The sequence below is a fragment of the Hordeum vulgare genome, chromosome 3H (assembly GCF_904849725.1).
Source record: "Hordeum vulgare subsp. vulgare chromosome 3H, MorexV3_pseudomolecules_assembly, whole genome shotgun sequence".
Classification (NCBI taxonomy): Eukaryota; Viridiplantae; Streptophyta; class Magnoliopsida; order Poales; family Poaceae; genus Hordeum; species Hordeum vulgare.
In genome coordinates, this window is record NC_058520.1 from 603,546,525 (window position 1) to 603,560,449 (window position 13,925).

The following is a 13,925-nucleotide window of genomic DNA, read 5'->3' on the forward strand; positions in this document are numbered from 1 at the left end:
TTGGTTTGTTGAAGTTTTGATGATTTAATCAGTAAACTAAAATATCTGCAGCAATCAACAGATAACCATTCAAGTTTACCAGATAATTGTTTCTTGCTCCCATCACCGAGAAATTGTTGCTACATGATGTAGAGATCTATATCATGCAAAACTAAAGGTGCAGGCAGAGATGGTAAGATCAGAAATAAGCTAAATTGGCATACATAGTAAGCTGGGCTATGGATACTAATTACTAACCAGGGAGTCTCCCCTCTGGTGGGCATTGTTCAGGGGCAGAAACATCAACCCTTCCATAGATCATGGGGATTCTGGGGCCACCAGCTTCCTGAAAAATGACAAAATCAAATCAGTCACATCATTGCTAATCTAAGAGTATTTATAGGAATGATCATCATCGACAGGTTGAAGCGCCACGAAGTACCTCAACGGCTGTAGCACTGGCAAGCTGAAACAGATCCGCATAAGTAACACTTCTATATTTGTCCTTGATGGCTTCAATAAGCTTCAAAGCATTCACAAGACCTGCAGCAGAACTAGTTTAAAAAAAAACAGCCCTAGTTGTATGAAGCAAAAGAGAACCTGTGGAGGAGAAGCGCTACCAGCATTAGCCGCATGCTTTAACTCAATTTCAAACCTCAAGCTACCATTAGCTCCACCACACTTGGGCCACTCGCTAATGTTCTTGTCATAAGTACTAGCGTCATGCCAACCCAAGTGAACCTGAAACCAGAAGCAATTCAGTAGACAAGTCACAAAGAGACATCTGTAGGTTGCGTCAGTTAATGTTGGACCAAGCAGATGCAAAACCAGGAACTGTGCGGTGTGCAGATACAGCAAAGATGAGAAATAATTTTAGAAGTTGCGTGTGTGACAGGTTGCAGACAGGTGCATCTACAGCCAGGAAGGTCATAATTATGCTCTTTTTGTCTGCATACCTGGAAATTATCACCGGCTGGTTGCAGTCTTCCTTCTGTCATTGATTGCTTGCCAACAGGTTCCTGTATTAGGTATTTAATCTGTTTAAATGAAGCATGATAGGATGACTCGGGAAATAGAAAAGTGACACATATTAATCTGCAAGATACTAATCATTCTCGGTCAGAATTTTGTCTCCCAGTTAAACAACACAAAGAGAAATAGATAAATAATTCACCACAAATTCCTTTTTCAATTCAAACAGCAAAAAATACATAACAGCCATGAATGGATATATAATTAGTACGTTGACAGACGCACATTCAATGGCTACTTATTATCTGCGAAGTCCGTTGGTAATCTCCTCTACAAACTTTGCTTTGTTGCTTAATTTAACTGCAACACAAGCAAAAGCCTAGCTTTATTTCTGTCCAAATCATTGGGCGCATATGGTACCCACAGACAGGTAAAAACCGCCCACATGAATGTATACACATACAAACTGAATAATTGGTACCTACTGGGCACTAGGGCCACGGTGCTACAAGATTATAAAGTCACTTCATGTGCATCGCTATGAGATATGAGCATTGCCAGCGATGAGAAGAAAATCCATGTCCATAGGTAATACCAACACACATCGTAATCGTAGTACTATTCCTGAACTATTTACTTAAGATATGTACGAAATGCATTTAAATTCCTGTAGCCCAAAAAGCCCTTACCTAAAAAAATTGTCTACAACACAAGTAACCATGGCATTTAACATCCTGCAAACTAGCCATCGCACGGGTAAGCCAGTGGTATTTTGAACTGACGAATGCACCCAAACAACAAACAGATACATGTTCAAGTGATACCTTTCCACTAGGCAACTTTGGTGCAGGGGGACCTTCGTCGTCAGCTACATTGCATGCCTCCCTCTGTTCCGTGGCGTTCTCTGCATCTCTTACTTCTGCCTCGTCCAGTTCCGTAACCATGTCTCCCATCACAAACTGTAACAGCCCCATCAGGTCAGTTTCATCTACGAATACATCATGTAACATCAGTAGCAGACCGCATACGAATTGCCGTATGGTACCCACAAGGAAAATTATTCGAGCACAGCATGCACACCAACTCTTATCTGCACCACACTTTTCTAAGTTTCAGATAACATCATGCCATCCTTCTTCTCCACTACAACCATTTTCTCGGCACTGATTTGATATTACCCACTTCCAAGCTTCTGATTTTTCACTATCGCTCCCTTGTTCAGACTCAATCTCGTCCACCTCCTCCTCGGAGTCACTGTCTCCCTGATATTGGGTGGAACAGAACAAAGACAAAGGTATTAATGCATTTGACGAGGACGAAATTTATACATGTTAGTTACTATCGTATAAGGATGCAACAAAGAATTGGAGTCAACAACTCAGTACCTGTCCCCAAAAACGAGATGCCATGGCTGTTATTTGTTTGTTTTCCTTCAATTAGATTCAAAGGTCTGCAAAGTAATACAAGTAGGGAAAGAATTATAATCAGAACAAACTACAAAAGAATGCAGACGGAGTTTAATTGAACAAGAGGCTGTTAGAAAGAATAATAACTTATATCCTCAGAACACACAGTTGACACTAGCGGAATAGCAGAACCATGCATACGGACCGATTCAGATGGATCAATCAAACCTCAAGACAAACATTAGCTCATCAGAAGCGGTTAAACAAGACAGATAACTTGGCGTCGATGAGCATAGATCTAGACCTATCACATGAACACAAACCAACTGAATTCAGGAATCGTGAGATAGAACGAGCAACGACGCGACCAAACACGACATGTCAGCTAAGCATAGAGTCGGCAAGATCTCACGGAATCGGGGTGGCGCCCGTCCTCTCGTCGACGGCTAGGGCTGGGACACGGCGGTAGCTGGCGCGCGACGAGGCGGTGGCGTCGAGAGCGCTGGTCGCCGGGATGCAATGCCAACTCGGAGAGAAACTCGATCAGGTTGGTCTTACCTTGCCTTGAGTTGTGTCGGCTGAGTGGAGTAGGCTCGGATCTCGTGGAGAATGGAGGCGTGAGCGGCGGAGGGCGTGGGGGGGCGCGACGGCGTGTTGCGTGGGGGGCAGAGGCGCTCGCAGAGGAAGACGGCGTCGCGGTTCATGAAGAGGCGGAGGCTGCTGTGGACGCGGTCCACCATTAGGGTTTCCATCGCCCGCCCGACGCTCCCGGGGCCCCAGGGGCGGCGGCGCCGCGCGAGCAGGGGCGGAGGAGGGGCGGGGGAGGAGTATGGGCGGGGGAGGGGAGGGGAGGGGAGAGAGAAGTACATAATACCCATGGCGGGCGGCGGCATCTCCTGCTTCCGCTGGCCGGCGGCGCGGCGCGAGGAACCCTAGTTGCGGCTGCGCGAGGAGGCTGCGGGCAGGGAGCGAGGGGTGGAAGATGGAGGAAAGGGGAAGCGAGAGGAGGGGCAGAGACATTTTTTTTGCAAAATTACTAATGGCGCACCACCTACATATGCGCCATTAGTAACCCTGGTTACTAATGGCGCACCTCCTCTAGTGCGCCATTAGTAGTTCTGCAAAAAAAAAATAGTAGTGGCGCACCACCAACAGATGCACCATTAGTAACACTAGTTACTAATGGCGCACTAGCTGTGGTGCGCCATTAGTAGTTTGCAAAAAAAAACCAAAAAAAATTATAGTAGTGGCGCACTACTAACAGATGCGCCATTAGTAACCCTGGTTACTAATGGCGCACCAGCTGCTGGTGCGCCATTAGTAGTTTTGCAAAAAAAATAAAAATAAAAAAATATAGTAGTGGCGCACCGAGTGTGTGGTGTGCCATTAGTGTCCATCACACTAATGGCACACCTCACATGGTGCGCCACTACTATATAGTAGTATCGCACTGCTTGTGTGGTGCTCCATTAGTATCTATATCATCTATAGCCCTTTTCCTAGTAGTGATAAGGCACATCATGGCTCGAGCAGCTACCAGGTATGCTAGGTTGCAAGGTTCAGCTATTTACTGTGACAAAGACATGTCATGCAAAGGAAGTGGGTTCAACTAACGTGGCAAAAGCATTTGAAGCATTTGATCCTAATGCAATAAGTAAGTGCATGAGCGAGAACATGGGATTTATCGGGATGATCAAAATGGTTGCTTGCCTTGTTGCTCAGTAGAGGGACAATATCCGTTAGTCGGATATTCGGTGGAATCCGGAGGAGCAGAGCCTACCGATAGAAATGACATCAATCAATAACAATCATGTGCAACAAAATGATGCATGGGCATGGCATGAAGATGCATGGTGGTATGCTAATGTAGCTACCATTATTAGGTTGAAGTGGATTTGAATCTGATTCAAATATTACTTCAAACGAGGTATTCTCGAATACCATTTTAATTGATTCGACCTGATGCTCAGATCAACTTGTTTTTAACATGCATGGGAATGATATGTTAAGTTGCTGGTTGTGATTGAACAATATTTGATCATAGCATTTGAAGTGGAATCCAAATGATTTTCCAAATTGCAACTCCAAAGCATTTATTAAATTTAACCTATTCATTATTCTACATGTTTGGTCGAGTAACATTTTCTAACATGTTTGAAAATGACATATTCAGATTCCTTGGATTTTTCTGATACTTTTTCATATATAAATTATTTTCATTGGAGTTACAGATTAATTTCTATCATTTTTCAAAGTTTTGGGCATTTTCTGGAATTCTTTTAAATCAGAAAACTCTTTACTGCAGCAGCATGACATCAGCAGGTCCAACTAGCCGTTGAAAGTCAAACCTGACCAGTGGGACCCACTGGTCAGTGACTCTGGTCAGTTTTGGATTAGATTTAAACTTACTTAGCTAATTAACAGCACTGGACCAATATGTTAGTGACTTATTAGTGTAATTAATTTTATTTTTATTAACTATAATCATCCAGAGGCTGGCCCCACACGTCAGTGGCTCAGGCCAACAGAGATCCACCGGCGATGAGGTTGTCCTTGCCGGCGGTGAGCCTCCGGCGACCACCAGAACGGCGGGGGGGGCTCGGAAACGGCGCACAGGCGGCCGGACTCTGGGCGGAGTGCACCAGAGGAATGGCACGTCTCCCACAGGTTCATTTTTGCACCTAGCCGAGGCTGATCTGGCCGGAGATGACGCCGGCGACGAGCTTGGCGGCGGCCGAAGCTCGGGCATCGTCGGGCTAGTCGAATCCGAAGGAGATAGGCACGGGGCTGAGCACCTATGAAATCTACACGACGGCATGAAGCTACTGGTGGCCTCAGAAGGATGAGCCGTTCACCGAAGAGCTACACGCGACGAGCTCCCATGGCGGATCTCGTCGGGCTCCGGTGAAATCAAGGCTTGAAGAAGAGATCGAAGGGGAAACTTGGGGGAAAGCTTTCTAGGCTCACGGGGAGTTCAGTGGTGGCGCTAGCTTGCTCCGGGACGACCTGGAGAGGGAGAACGCCGGCGATGAACTTCGGTGACCCGAGGAAGAAGACGGCTGCGTCTCGTTGATTCACCGCGTCTCAGCGTTGGGCTCGTGGCTAGAAAGATTCAGGGAGCTGCGGCGGATCTTCTGCGCGGCTCAGGAAGGAAGGGGGTAGGCTAGAACGACGGCGAGCTCGAGCTCTGCTCGGGCTCCAATGGCGGTAGTGGGGAAACGAAGCAGAGGGGGAGAATCAGGAGGGATTGGCTCGGGCACGCCTCGGGAGGGTTATCCCCACGCGTGCCAGCGCGAAGCGGCGGCCAGGCAGGCAGGGAGCTGCGTGGAGGCGCCGGACATCGCGGCGGCCACCTCCTGCTGCCCACTAGGGAGGAGGAAGACGACATGGGGATGCTGGGCTTGGGCTGAGGTGAGCGACAGGTAAACCTTTCTTCATTCTTTTTCCTGTTTTGTTTTCTGTTTTATCTACTGATTTGATTTGCTATTTATTTCAGCTCCAAAATAGTTTATAAAAATATTTTGAACACACCAGAATATTAGTTGGAATATATCCAAACACACCAGAACATTTTTGAAAACTTAAAGTTTTTGAATTCAAATTTAACCTTGAATTCAGTGGCCTTTTGAATTTAAATAAAATAGCCAAATCTGTTTTAAAAATAGTTTTCTTCACTGATGATTTGCTTTCAAGAATTATCAGAAAATTGAACTTTTCTTGAGGCCATTTTGGGTTCATTGATTTTAACAAGTTTGGAATTTCTTTGAATTTGAGAAGTGGCTAGGGTTTTTTGAGTTTTGCATCGCCACTTGCTTTGATCTTGTTGCAATTTTCTTGGATGCAATGCAAAGAATATATGAGCACAATGCTATACTTTGGTTAGGGTTCCGGGGATGTGACAACTCACCCCCACTCAAAAGAATCTTGTCCCGAGATTTAGAAATCGTCGGGAATAACGTGGGATACTCAAGTCGGAGACGATCCTCTCTTTCCCATGTTGCCTCCTTTTCAGAATGATTTGACCATTGAACTTTAAGAAACTTGAGGTTTCGACGTCGAGTGGTACGCTCAGCTTGATCAAGAATACGCACAGGGTATTCTCGGTATGAAAGGTTATCTTGGAAATCAAGTGTTTCGTGGTCCACTTCACGGATAGGATCCGAAAAGCAACGCCTGAGTTGCAAGACATGGAAGACATCATGAACCTTGGAAAGATGCGAGGAAGTTCCAACTGGTAGGCAACTTCTCCTCGTTTGGCAAGAATGCGAAAAGGACCAATGTAACGAGGAGCCAACTTGCCCTTGATACCGAATAGATGGGTACCCTTCAAAGGTGTAACTCGAAGGTAAGCCTTCTCGTCAACTTCAAAGGTCACAGCCTTATGATGACGATCATATTGGCTCTTTTGACGAGACTGGGTTGTTTTCAACTTTTCACGAATAATGCGAACCTGCTCTTTTGCATCCTGGATCATATCCGGGCCAAAGAGTTGCCTCTCTCCGGTTTCTGTACAATTAAGAGGTGTTCGACATCTTCGTCCACAGAGAACTTCAAAAGGGGCTTTGCCCAAGCTTGATTGATAACTATTGTTATAAGCAAATTCAGCGAATGGAAGGCACTTCTCCCAATTCATACCGAACGATATAACACAAGCTCGGAGCATATCTTCTAGGATTTGATTCACTCTTTCTACTTGACCACTTGATTGAGGATGGAAAGCAATGCTAAAAGATAAGTGAGTCCCCATAGCATTCTAAAAACTTTCCCAGAAGCGAGAAGTAAAGATACTTCCACGGTCTGAGTTGATCTCTAGGGGAACACCATGAAGAGACTGTATTTGAGAGATATATAGCTCTGCTAGCTGGCTAGCTGTTATACTCTCACGAACTGGAAGAAAATGAGCTACTTTGGAGAGACGGTCAATGACCACAAAGATAGCATTATTTCCTTTCTTGGTCTTGGGAAATTCGATAATGAAATCCATACTGACTTTATCCCATTTCCATCAGGAATAGCTAAAGGTTGAAGGGTGCCAGTAGGCCTTTGATGTTCTGCCTTAACTCGACGACAAACGTCGCAGTTAGCAACGAACTCAGCAATTTCTCTCTTCATCCTAGTCCACCAAAACCTTTGGCGTAGGTCCTGATACATCTTAGTACTACCAGGATGAATGGTGAGAGGATAATCATGAGCCTCCTTAAGGATCAATTGCCGCAGATGTTTTCTCTTAGGAACCACTAAACGGTTCTGAAAGAACACAACACCTTTCTCATTGATGGAGAAATCCCTAGCGTTTCCGCTAGCAATATTCTCCTTGATCCGGGATATACCCTTATCATAAGCCTGCACGGCTATGATTTGATCCCTAAGAGTAGGCTTTGCCACCAGGGTAGAAAGAAATCCTTGAGGAACAATATGAAGATTCAACTTCCGAAATTCCTCATAGAGATGTGGTTGACCTCGCTGTAGCATCAAATTGTTACAATAAGACTTACGACTTAGTGCATCAGCCATAACATTGGCCTTCCCCGGGGTGTAAGTTATCCCTAAGTCGTAATCCGTGATCAATTCAACCCACCGTCTTTGCCTGAGATTCAAATCCGGCTGGGTGAAGATATATTTCAGACTTTGGTGATCTGTGAATATTTCGCAACGATTACCAAGAAGGTAATGTCGACAGGTTTTAAGTGCATGGAGTACAGCTGCAAGCTCAAGATCATGTGTGGGATAATTATCCTCATGTGGACACAACTGTCGAGATGCGTATGCAATCACATGACGGTCTTGCATGAGAATGCAACCTAATCCTTGTCGCGAGGCGTCGCAATAGATAACAAAGTCCTTAGAAAAATCTGGTGGTAGCAACACACGTGCGGAACTCAGGCGTCTTTTCAGTTCCTGAAAACTATGCTCACACTGTGGTGTCCACTCGAACTTCTTATCTTTCTTGAGGAGTTCAGTTAGAGGCTTTGCAACCTTGGAGAAATTCTCGACAAAGCGGCGACAATAGCTCGCTAGACCAAGAAAACTCCTAACTTGCTTAACCGGTTCAGGTTGAGTCCAATCAAGGACAGCTTGAACTCTCTCGGGATTGACAGCAATACCCTTACCAGAGATTACGTGACCTAGATAGGTCACTTCTGGTAACCAAAATTCACATTTTGAAAACTTGGCATAAAGGTGATTCTCTCGAAGTTTCATCAATACCAGCCTTAGATGCTCGGCATGTTCTTGTTCGTTCTTCGAGTAGATGAGAATATCATCGAGGTATACCACGACGAATTTATCCAAATACTCCATGAAGATTGAATTCATCAAACGAGAGAAGGTGGCCGGGGTATTGGTTAAACCGAAGGACATGACGGTGTACTCGTATTGGCCATAACGAGTAACAAAAGCCGTTTTTGGAATGTCCCCGTTCTTGATCTTGATTTGATGGTATCCCAACCTCAAATCCATTTTTGAGAAGACTGAGGATCCAACGAGCTGATCATACAGGTCGTTGATCGTGGGGAGCGGATACTTGTTCTTTATGGTGACCAGGTTAACTGGTCGATAATCTACAACCATCCGATCCATTCCATCCTTCTTCTTGACGAAAAGGACGGGGCAAGCCCAGGGAGAAGAGCTAGGATGAATGAAACCTTTATTCAAGGCCTCATCTAGTTGCTTCTTAAGTTCGGCTAGCTCCCGGGGTGCCATCTTATATGGTCTTCTGGCTATTGGAACCGTTCCCAGAACAAGATCTATCACAAACTCTACATCTCTGTCAGGTGGAATTCCTGGCAGTTCCTCGGGAAATACATCTGGGAAGTCACGGACTACCGAAATCTCTTCAAGTTCCGGAAGAGGATTGGCATTGAGGGAATAGAGTTGGCATTTGACAACTCGAGTAGAGACATTGACTATCCCACCCGAGGGATAGGTAAGCTGAACATTTCTGGAATGCGTATCAATCTTGCCATAGTGAGCTGACATCCATCCATACCCAAGATGATATTAATATTCGAAGATTTCAGGGATATCAATGATGCTAGAAAAACTAGCCTGTCTACTAGAATTTCATTGTCATAGGTTATCCTAGAGGTTTGCCACTTACTACCAGGGGTTTGGACAACCAATGGAATTGGCATATCACAGAAAGACATGTTATGCAATTGTGCATAACTTTCTGAAATGAAGGAATGAGAAGACCCAGTGTCAAAAAGAACAGACGCTGGGTGATGATTAACAAGGAGCATACCTAGTATGACGTCGGGATCCTCTGCAGCTTCTTCTGCTGAAACATAGTTCACACGGCCACGTTCAGGAGTTGCTTCACATAGTAAGCTTTGCCCGACTTGCCTTGCCCAACGGACTTTCCGGGTTGCTTGGCCACCACATTCTAAGGACACTCACGGGAATAGTGCCCCGGTTCCCCACATTTATAACAGATCACCTGATTGGCACGTGGTGCATAATTGCTAGCTTGACCACCATAGGTTTTTGCTGGAGGGTTGGTTTGATTCGTCTGAGGCGCCACATAGGATGGCCTCGGAGTGTATCTTGGCGGCAGAGAACTGTTTGGAACCCATAGCCTGTGTTTTGGAAACGCGGAACCAGATGATGAGCCAAAATCACGGGAGTGCTTCTTTGTGTCTTCGTAGTCGGTATGACCAGTCTCGGCACTGATCGCCTTGTTGACCACGGCTTGGAAGCTTGTACACTCATGGAGGCGCAAATCACGACGAAGCTCAGGGCTCAAACCCTTACGGAATCTTGCTTGCTTCTTGGCATCAGTAGACACCTCCTCTGTTGCATAGCGGGCGAGGTTACCAAACTCGCGGCTATAGGCATCCACGGTCAACTTTCCCTGGGTGAATGCATAGAACTCCTCTCTCTTTCTGTCCATCAGGCCCTCTGGAATATGGTGCAGACGGAAGGCTGCACTAAAGTCTGCCCATGTGGCTGCTGGTTCAGCAGGACGCATAGCTTCAAAGTTCTCCCACCACAGATTGGCGGGTCCTTCCAGAAAATACACCGCAAAGGTCACCTTGTCGGCCTCAGAAACATAAGCAGAGCGAATCTGACGTGAAATACTGCACAACCAATCATCAGCGTCGAGGGGATCGACGGAGTGATGGAACTTTGGAGGATTCAGCTTCACAAAGTCCTTGAGGGACACTTCTGCATTCCTAGGCTGACGAGCCGTATTTTGCTCAATACGCTCTAACAGTCGGTTGGTCTCCCTTTTGTTTTTCTCTGCCTCAAGTATAACTTCCGCCAGAGAGGGCGGGTGAGGCAGTTCTTCCTGCGACGCTTGACTACCCTTGCCCTGCTCATGAGCAGGGGCACGGTTCAACCTGGTGAAGACCATTCTGACAAACAAACTCACAGCTTAGACCAATATCATCATCAATACTAGCTATGGATTAAGAATGCACTGAACACATGGAATGCGGAAATGAATATCTGAACAGCATGGTAACAAGCAACTGGTATATATACACCATGGTTCATACACACCATTACATAGTTCAGTACAACCTTAACCGAAGACCAAACTACTGAAGTTATGAAACTGCTCATCAGAGGATTACAAGCTTCATATACATTATTTATCTATGCCTCCGGAATTCATTTCACGACACAAGCATACTTCACAAGTCACACAGGACAGTGAAAGTACAGCTACTACCAAACTATCCTTCCACTCACGGTTCAGGCATCCGCATAGAACATCTCATAAAGATTGCCACCATGGCCTAGAAGCTGAACCTGCGGATCAGGAAATACTCTAGCCCGAGATCCCTGGGATCCGTAAGGACACGGATGTGGCCTTGGTCCCCTAATTGGTGGTAGTAGGGGTCCCCGAAGAGGGGTGACTCCTCCTATAGCAGGCCAGTCAACATGGGCCGAAAGATGGGTTCTAACAGGGTTCAGCATCTCCATATCTCCATACCCTGTCTGGACTACAAGTGCCAGCTGCGTCAAAGCCGTCCACAGACGGGCACGTGTAGCATAAAGCTCCATGCGGAGGGCACGAGCATCCCTGTCTCTATTCTCTAGCATCTCAGTAGTGGACTGCAGTAGCGGATCCTCCATGGAGGAATCAAAGTAGACCTTGCCGAGGTATCCTTCTTCACCTGGCTGAGAGGCAGGAACATAGCAGAACTCTGAATTCTGCAGCAGTGCATGTCTAGCCCTCATGATGGCCAGCATTGAATAGGCAGCATCTTGTACTGCCATGTCAACAGTGACTCCCAATCCATAAGACCAATGGATTGGCTCCTCAGCTCCAGGGTAATCTGGGAATACCCTAACAGTGAAGATATACTAGCTCTGGTTGAAGTCTCGGTACTGTTCCTCCACTGTGTACTTTGGGTACCAGCGGTAACCGCACACCGACATCACCCTGACTAGCATGGCCGTATGACCCGGCACATCAATGGACCTAGTCGGACGAACCACCTGCCGAGAAGGACGGCCAGGCATATGAAAATAGAGAGTAATACAAAAGCATTAGAGCTCTGAATGCAAAATTGGGCAGCATAACGGCTGTAAATGCTCAAAAACAATTTTGAGACAACCCATAAAATGGAATAGCGTAACCACTCAACTATCAAGTTCAATTCTCTGATCATCAAACTTACTTCCTTTTCCTAGGGATAAAAGGAACCCCAAAGTAACTCTCGACCCGTTGTCCTATAATCTACCGATCAGAAACACGAGCCTAAAAGAAGATGAGTAACCTAGTCCTTAATCCCCGTAGAAAAGACAAGGATGACCAGAATAGAATATCTTGAGAAGAGAACAAGAGTCCTACGTTCCCTTCCACAAACAATTCCCTTATATATAACTAAAGCAATTCTACACTCAACTTTGACCAGTTTGGCTTATTAATCCTACAGTCAGTCAGGCTCTGATACCAACGCTGTCGGGACCCCGATCCTAAGTCATAGGAATCCAGCCTGTAACACATCACATCTCTTTGCGGTCTCACGCACGGTTATCCCCACGGCTGCAGCCTTACCTTAGCCGGGACCGTTTGCGCCTTTTGACTCGCGTATGCAATTGTGTCGCTAGCAATCCAGTGACAGAGAACCCGGATCGACATGTCTAGTCATAAACCAAAGCGGCAGTTCCGCACAGGGACAGGCATACATGACCCAGCAAAGCAGGTGTCGGTCACCAGCGAATGTAAACGAGTCATAGCAAGCTACAAGGACTCCATTACATCGCGTGACATTTCCCCAACGGGGGCAAATACAGCTGCTAAGAAGGACACATACCGGTCAACCAATGTGTCAGGAGCAGTAGCGAACTACCATGGCTCATTGGATCACAAAGGGGCATTTTCCTGTAAGGAATGCTACTAAAGCCTACGGCTAGGTATTCGAACCCTATACATATCAGGTACAACACACGTATGCATGGCATACCGATATGTATAGATACATCGATGGCATCACAACATAACCATAAACATAAAAGCTTTATTTAAAAGGCTTGGAAGAGCCTCACACATAATATTACATAGTAGGGGTCTCACGACCCATCATAACAGTCATTCAAGTTACAAGTCAGCAGAAGTAATTAAACTATCTGAATACAGACAGATGAAACTAGAAGGCACATGGCCTGACTATACTACAGACCCACCCTAGGGCCAGATCATAGCTGGGATACCAGCTACTCGTTATTGTTGATGTCTAGGTAGAACCCTCCATTAGGGTCATAAACAATCTCTGCAACAAATTATTAAGCAAACATGAGTACAAGGGTACTAAGCAAGACTTTAGGATAACTATCTACTCATGCAATGCATCAATAAGGAATTGTGTGGTTTCATGCGAAAAGCCATCATTTGACTCGTGGCTAGACAACTTGCATTTTAAATAATTTTGACAACTTGATTTCTCGCACACGAGTCCACTAACACCACAACAATACTCCATCGTGGAATCATTCCGACTCCATACGGAAATGCCGTCCACGACACTCACGCTTATCTTGACAATTTTATGAGTAGCCATTAAAGTTATCCATGAACAACATATGTCTCCAAGTAGTCCATATCCGCGGACGCGACTATTCGAATAGATCATAACCCTACAGGGGTGTACTTCTTCACACACGCTCTCGCCACTTATCGCCATGTGCACGTCATGCACCTCGGCAACCTTCAAGCGGAAGCCCAGCAAGGGAGTCGGCCACGACCGTTAACCACGCTAATACTTAGTCCAGGTCTATCGCCTATCTGAGGGTAACCCGCACGGAAGTCCGGCCGAGGTTTCCGCCACGGCCCCAAATGATGTGCGCAGGGTTCCCAAGCCCAACATCCGGGTGCCACTTCGTACACCGTGCCACTGCCTACCACATCACAGCCCACCTCTCAGGTCAGCGCTATGCACGGCCTCCAGCATGACTATAAACTCCAGAAACTACTTGCAACTCCTCGACCGAGTACTAAGCGATTAATAAGTCGAGAGGGTCAATTAAGTATCCCAACGTGTGGTAGTATCTAGTCTTGGATTACATACACGGAACTCAGTTCCTAAGGACGGTTCCAATGAAACAACCCACCAT

General features: G+C 46.0%; 1 protein-coding gene across 1 annotated transcript; it reads right to left on the minus strand.

Annotated features, from left to right (window-relative positions):
* Positions 1–208: 208 nt before the first annotated feature.
* On the minus strand, positions 209–910 carry LOC123442217 (probable L-ascorbate peroxidase 6, chloroplastic/mitochondrial). The gene is made up of 4 exons (XM_045118268.1): positions 815–910; positions 600–720; positions 422–522; positions 209–325 (listed from the first exon to the last, which is right to left on the minus strand). Exons 1-4 carry the CDS (start codon positions 908–910, stop codon positions 233–235), a joined length of 411 nt encoding a protein of 136 aa, XP_044974203.1. The 3' UTR covers positions 209–232.
* Positions 911–13,925: the final 13,015 nt, after the last annotated feature.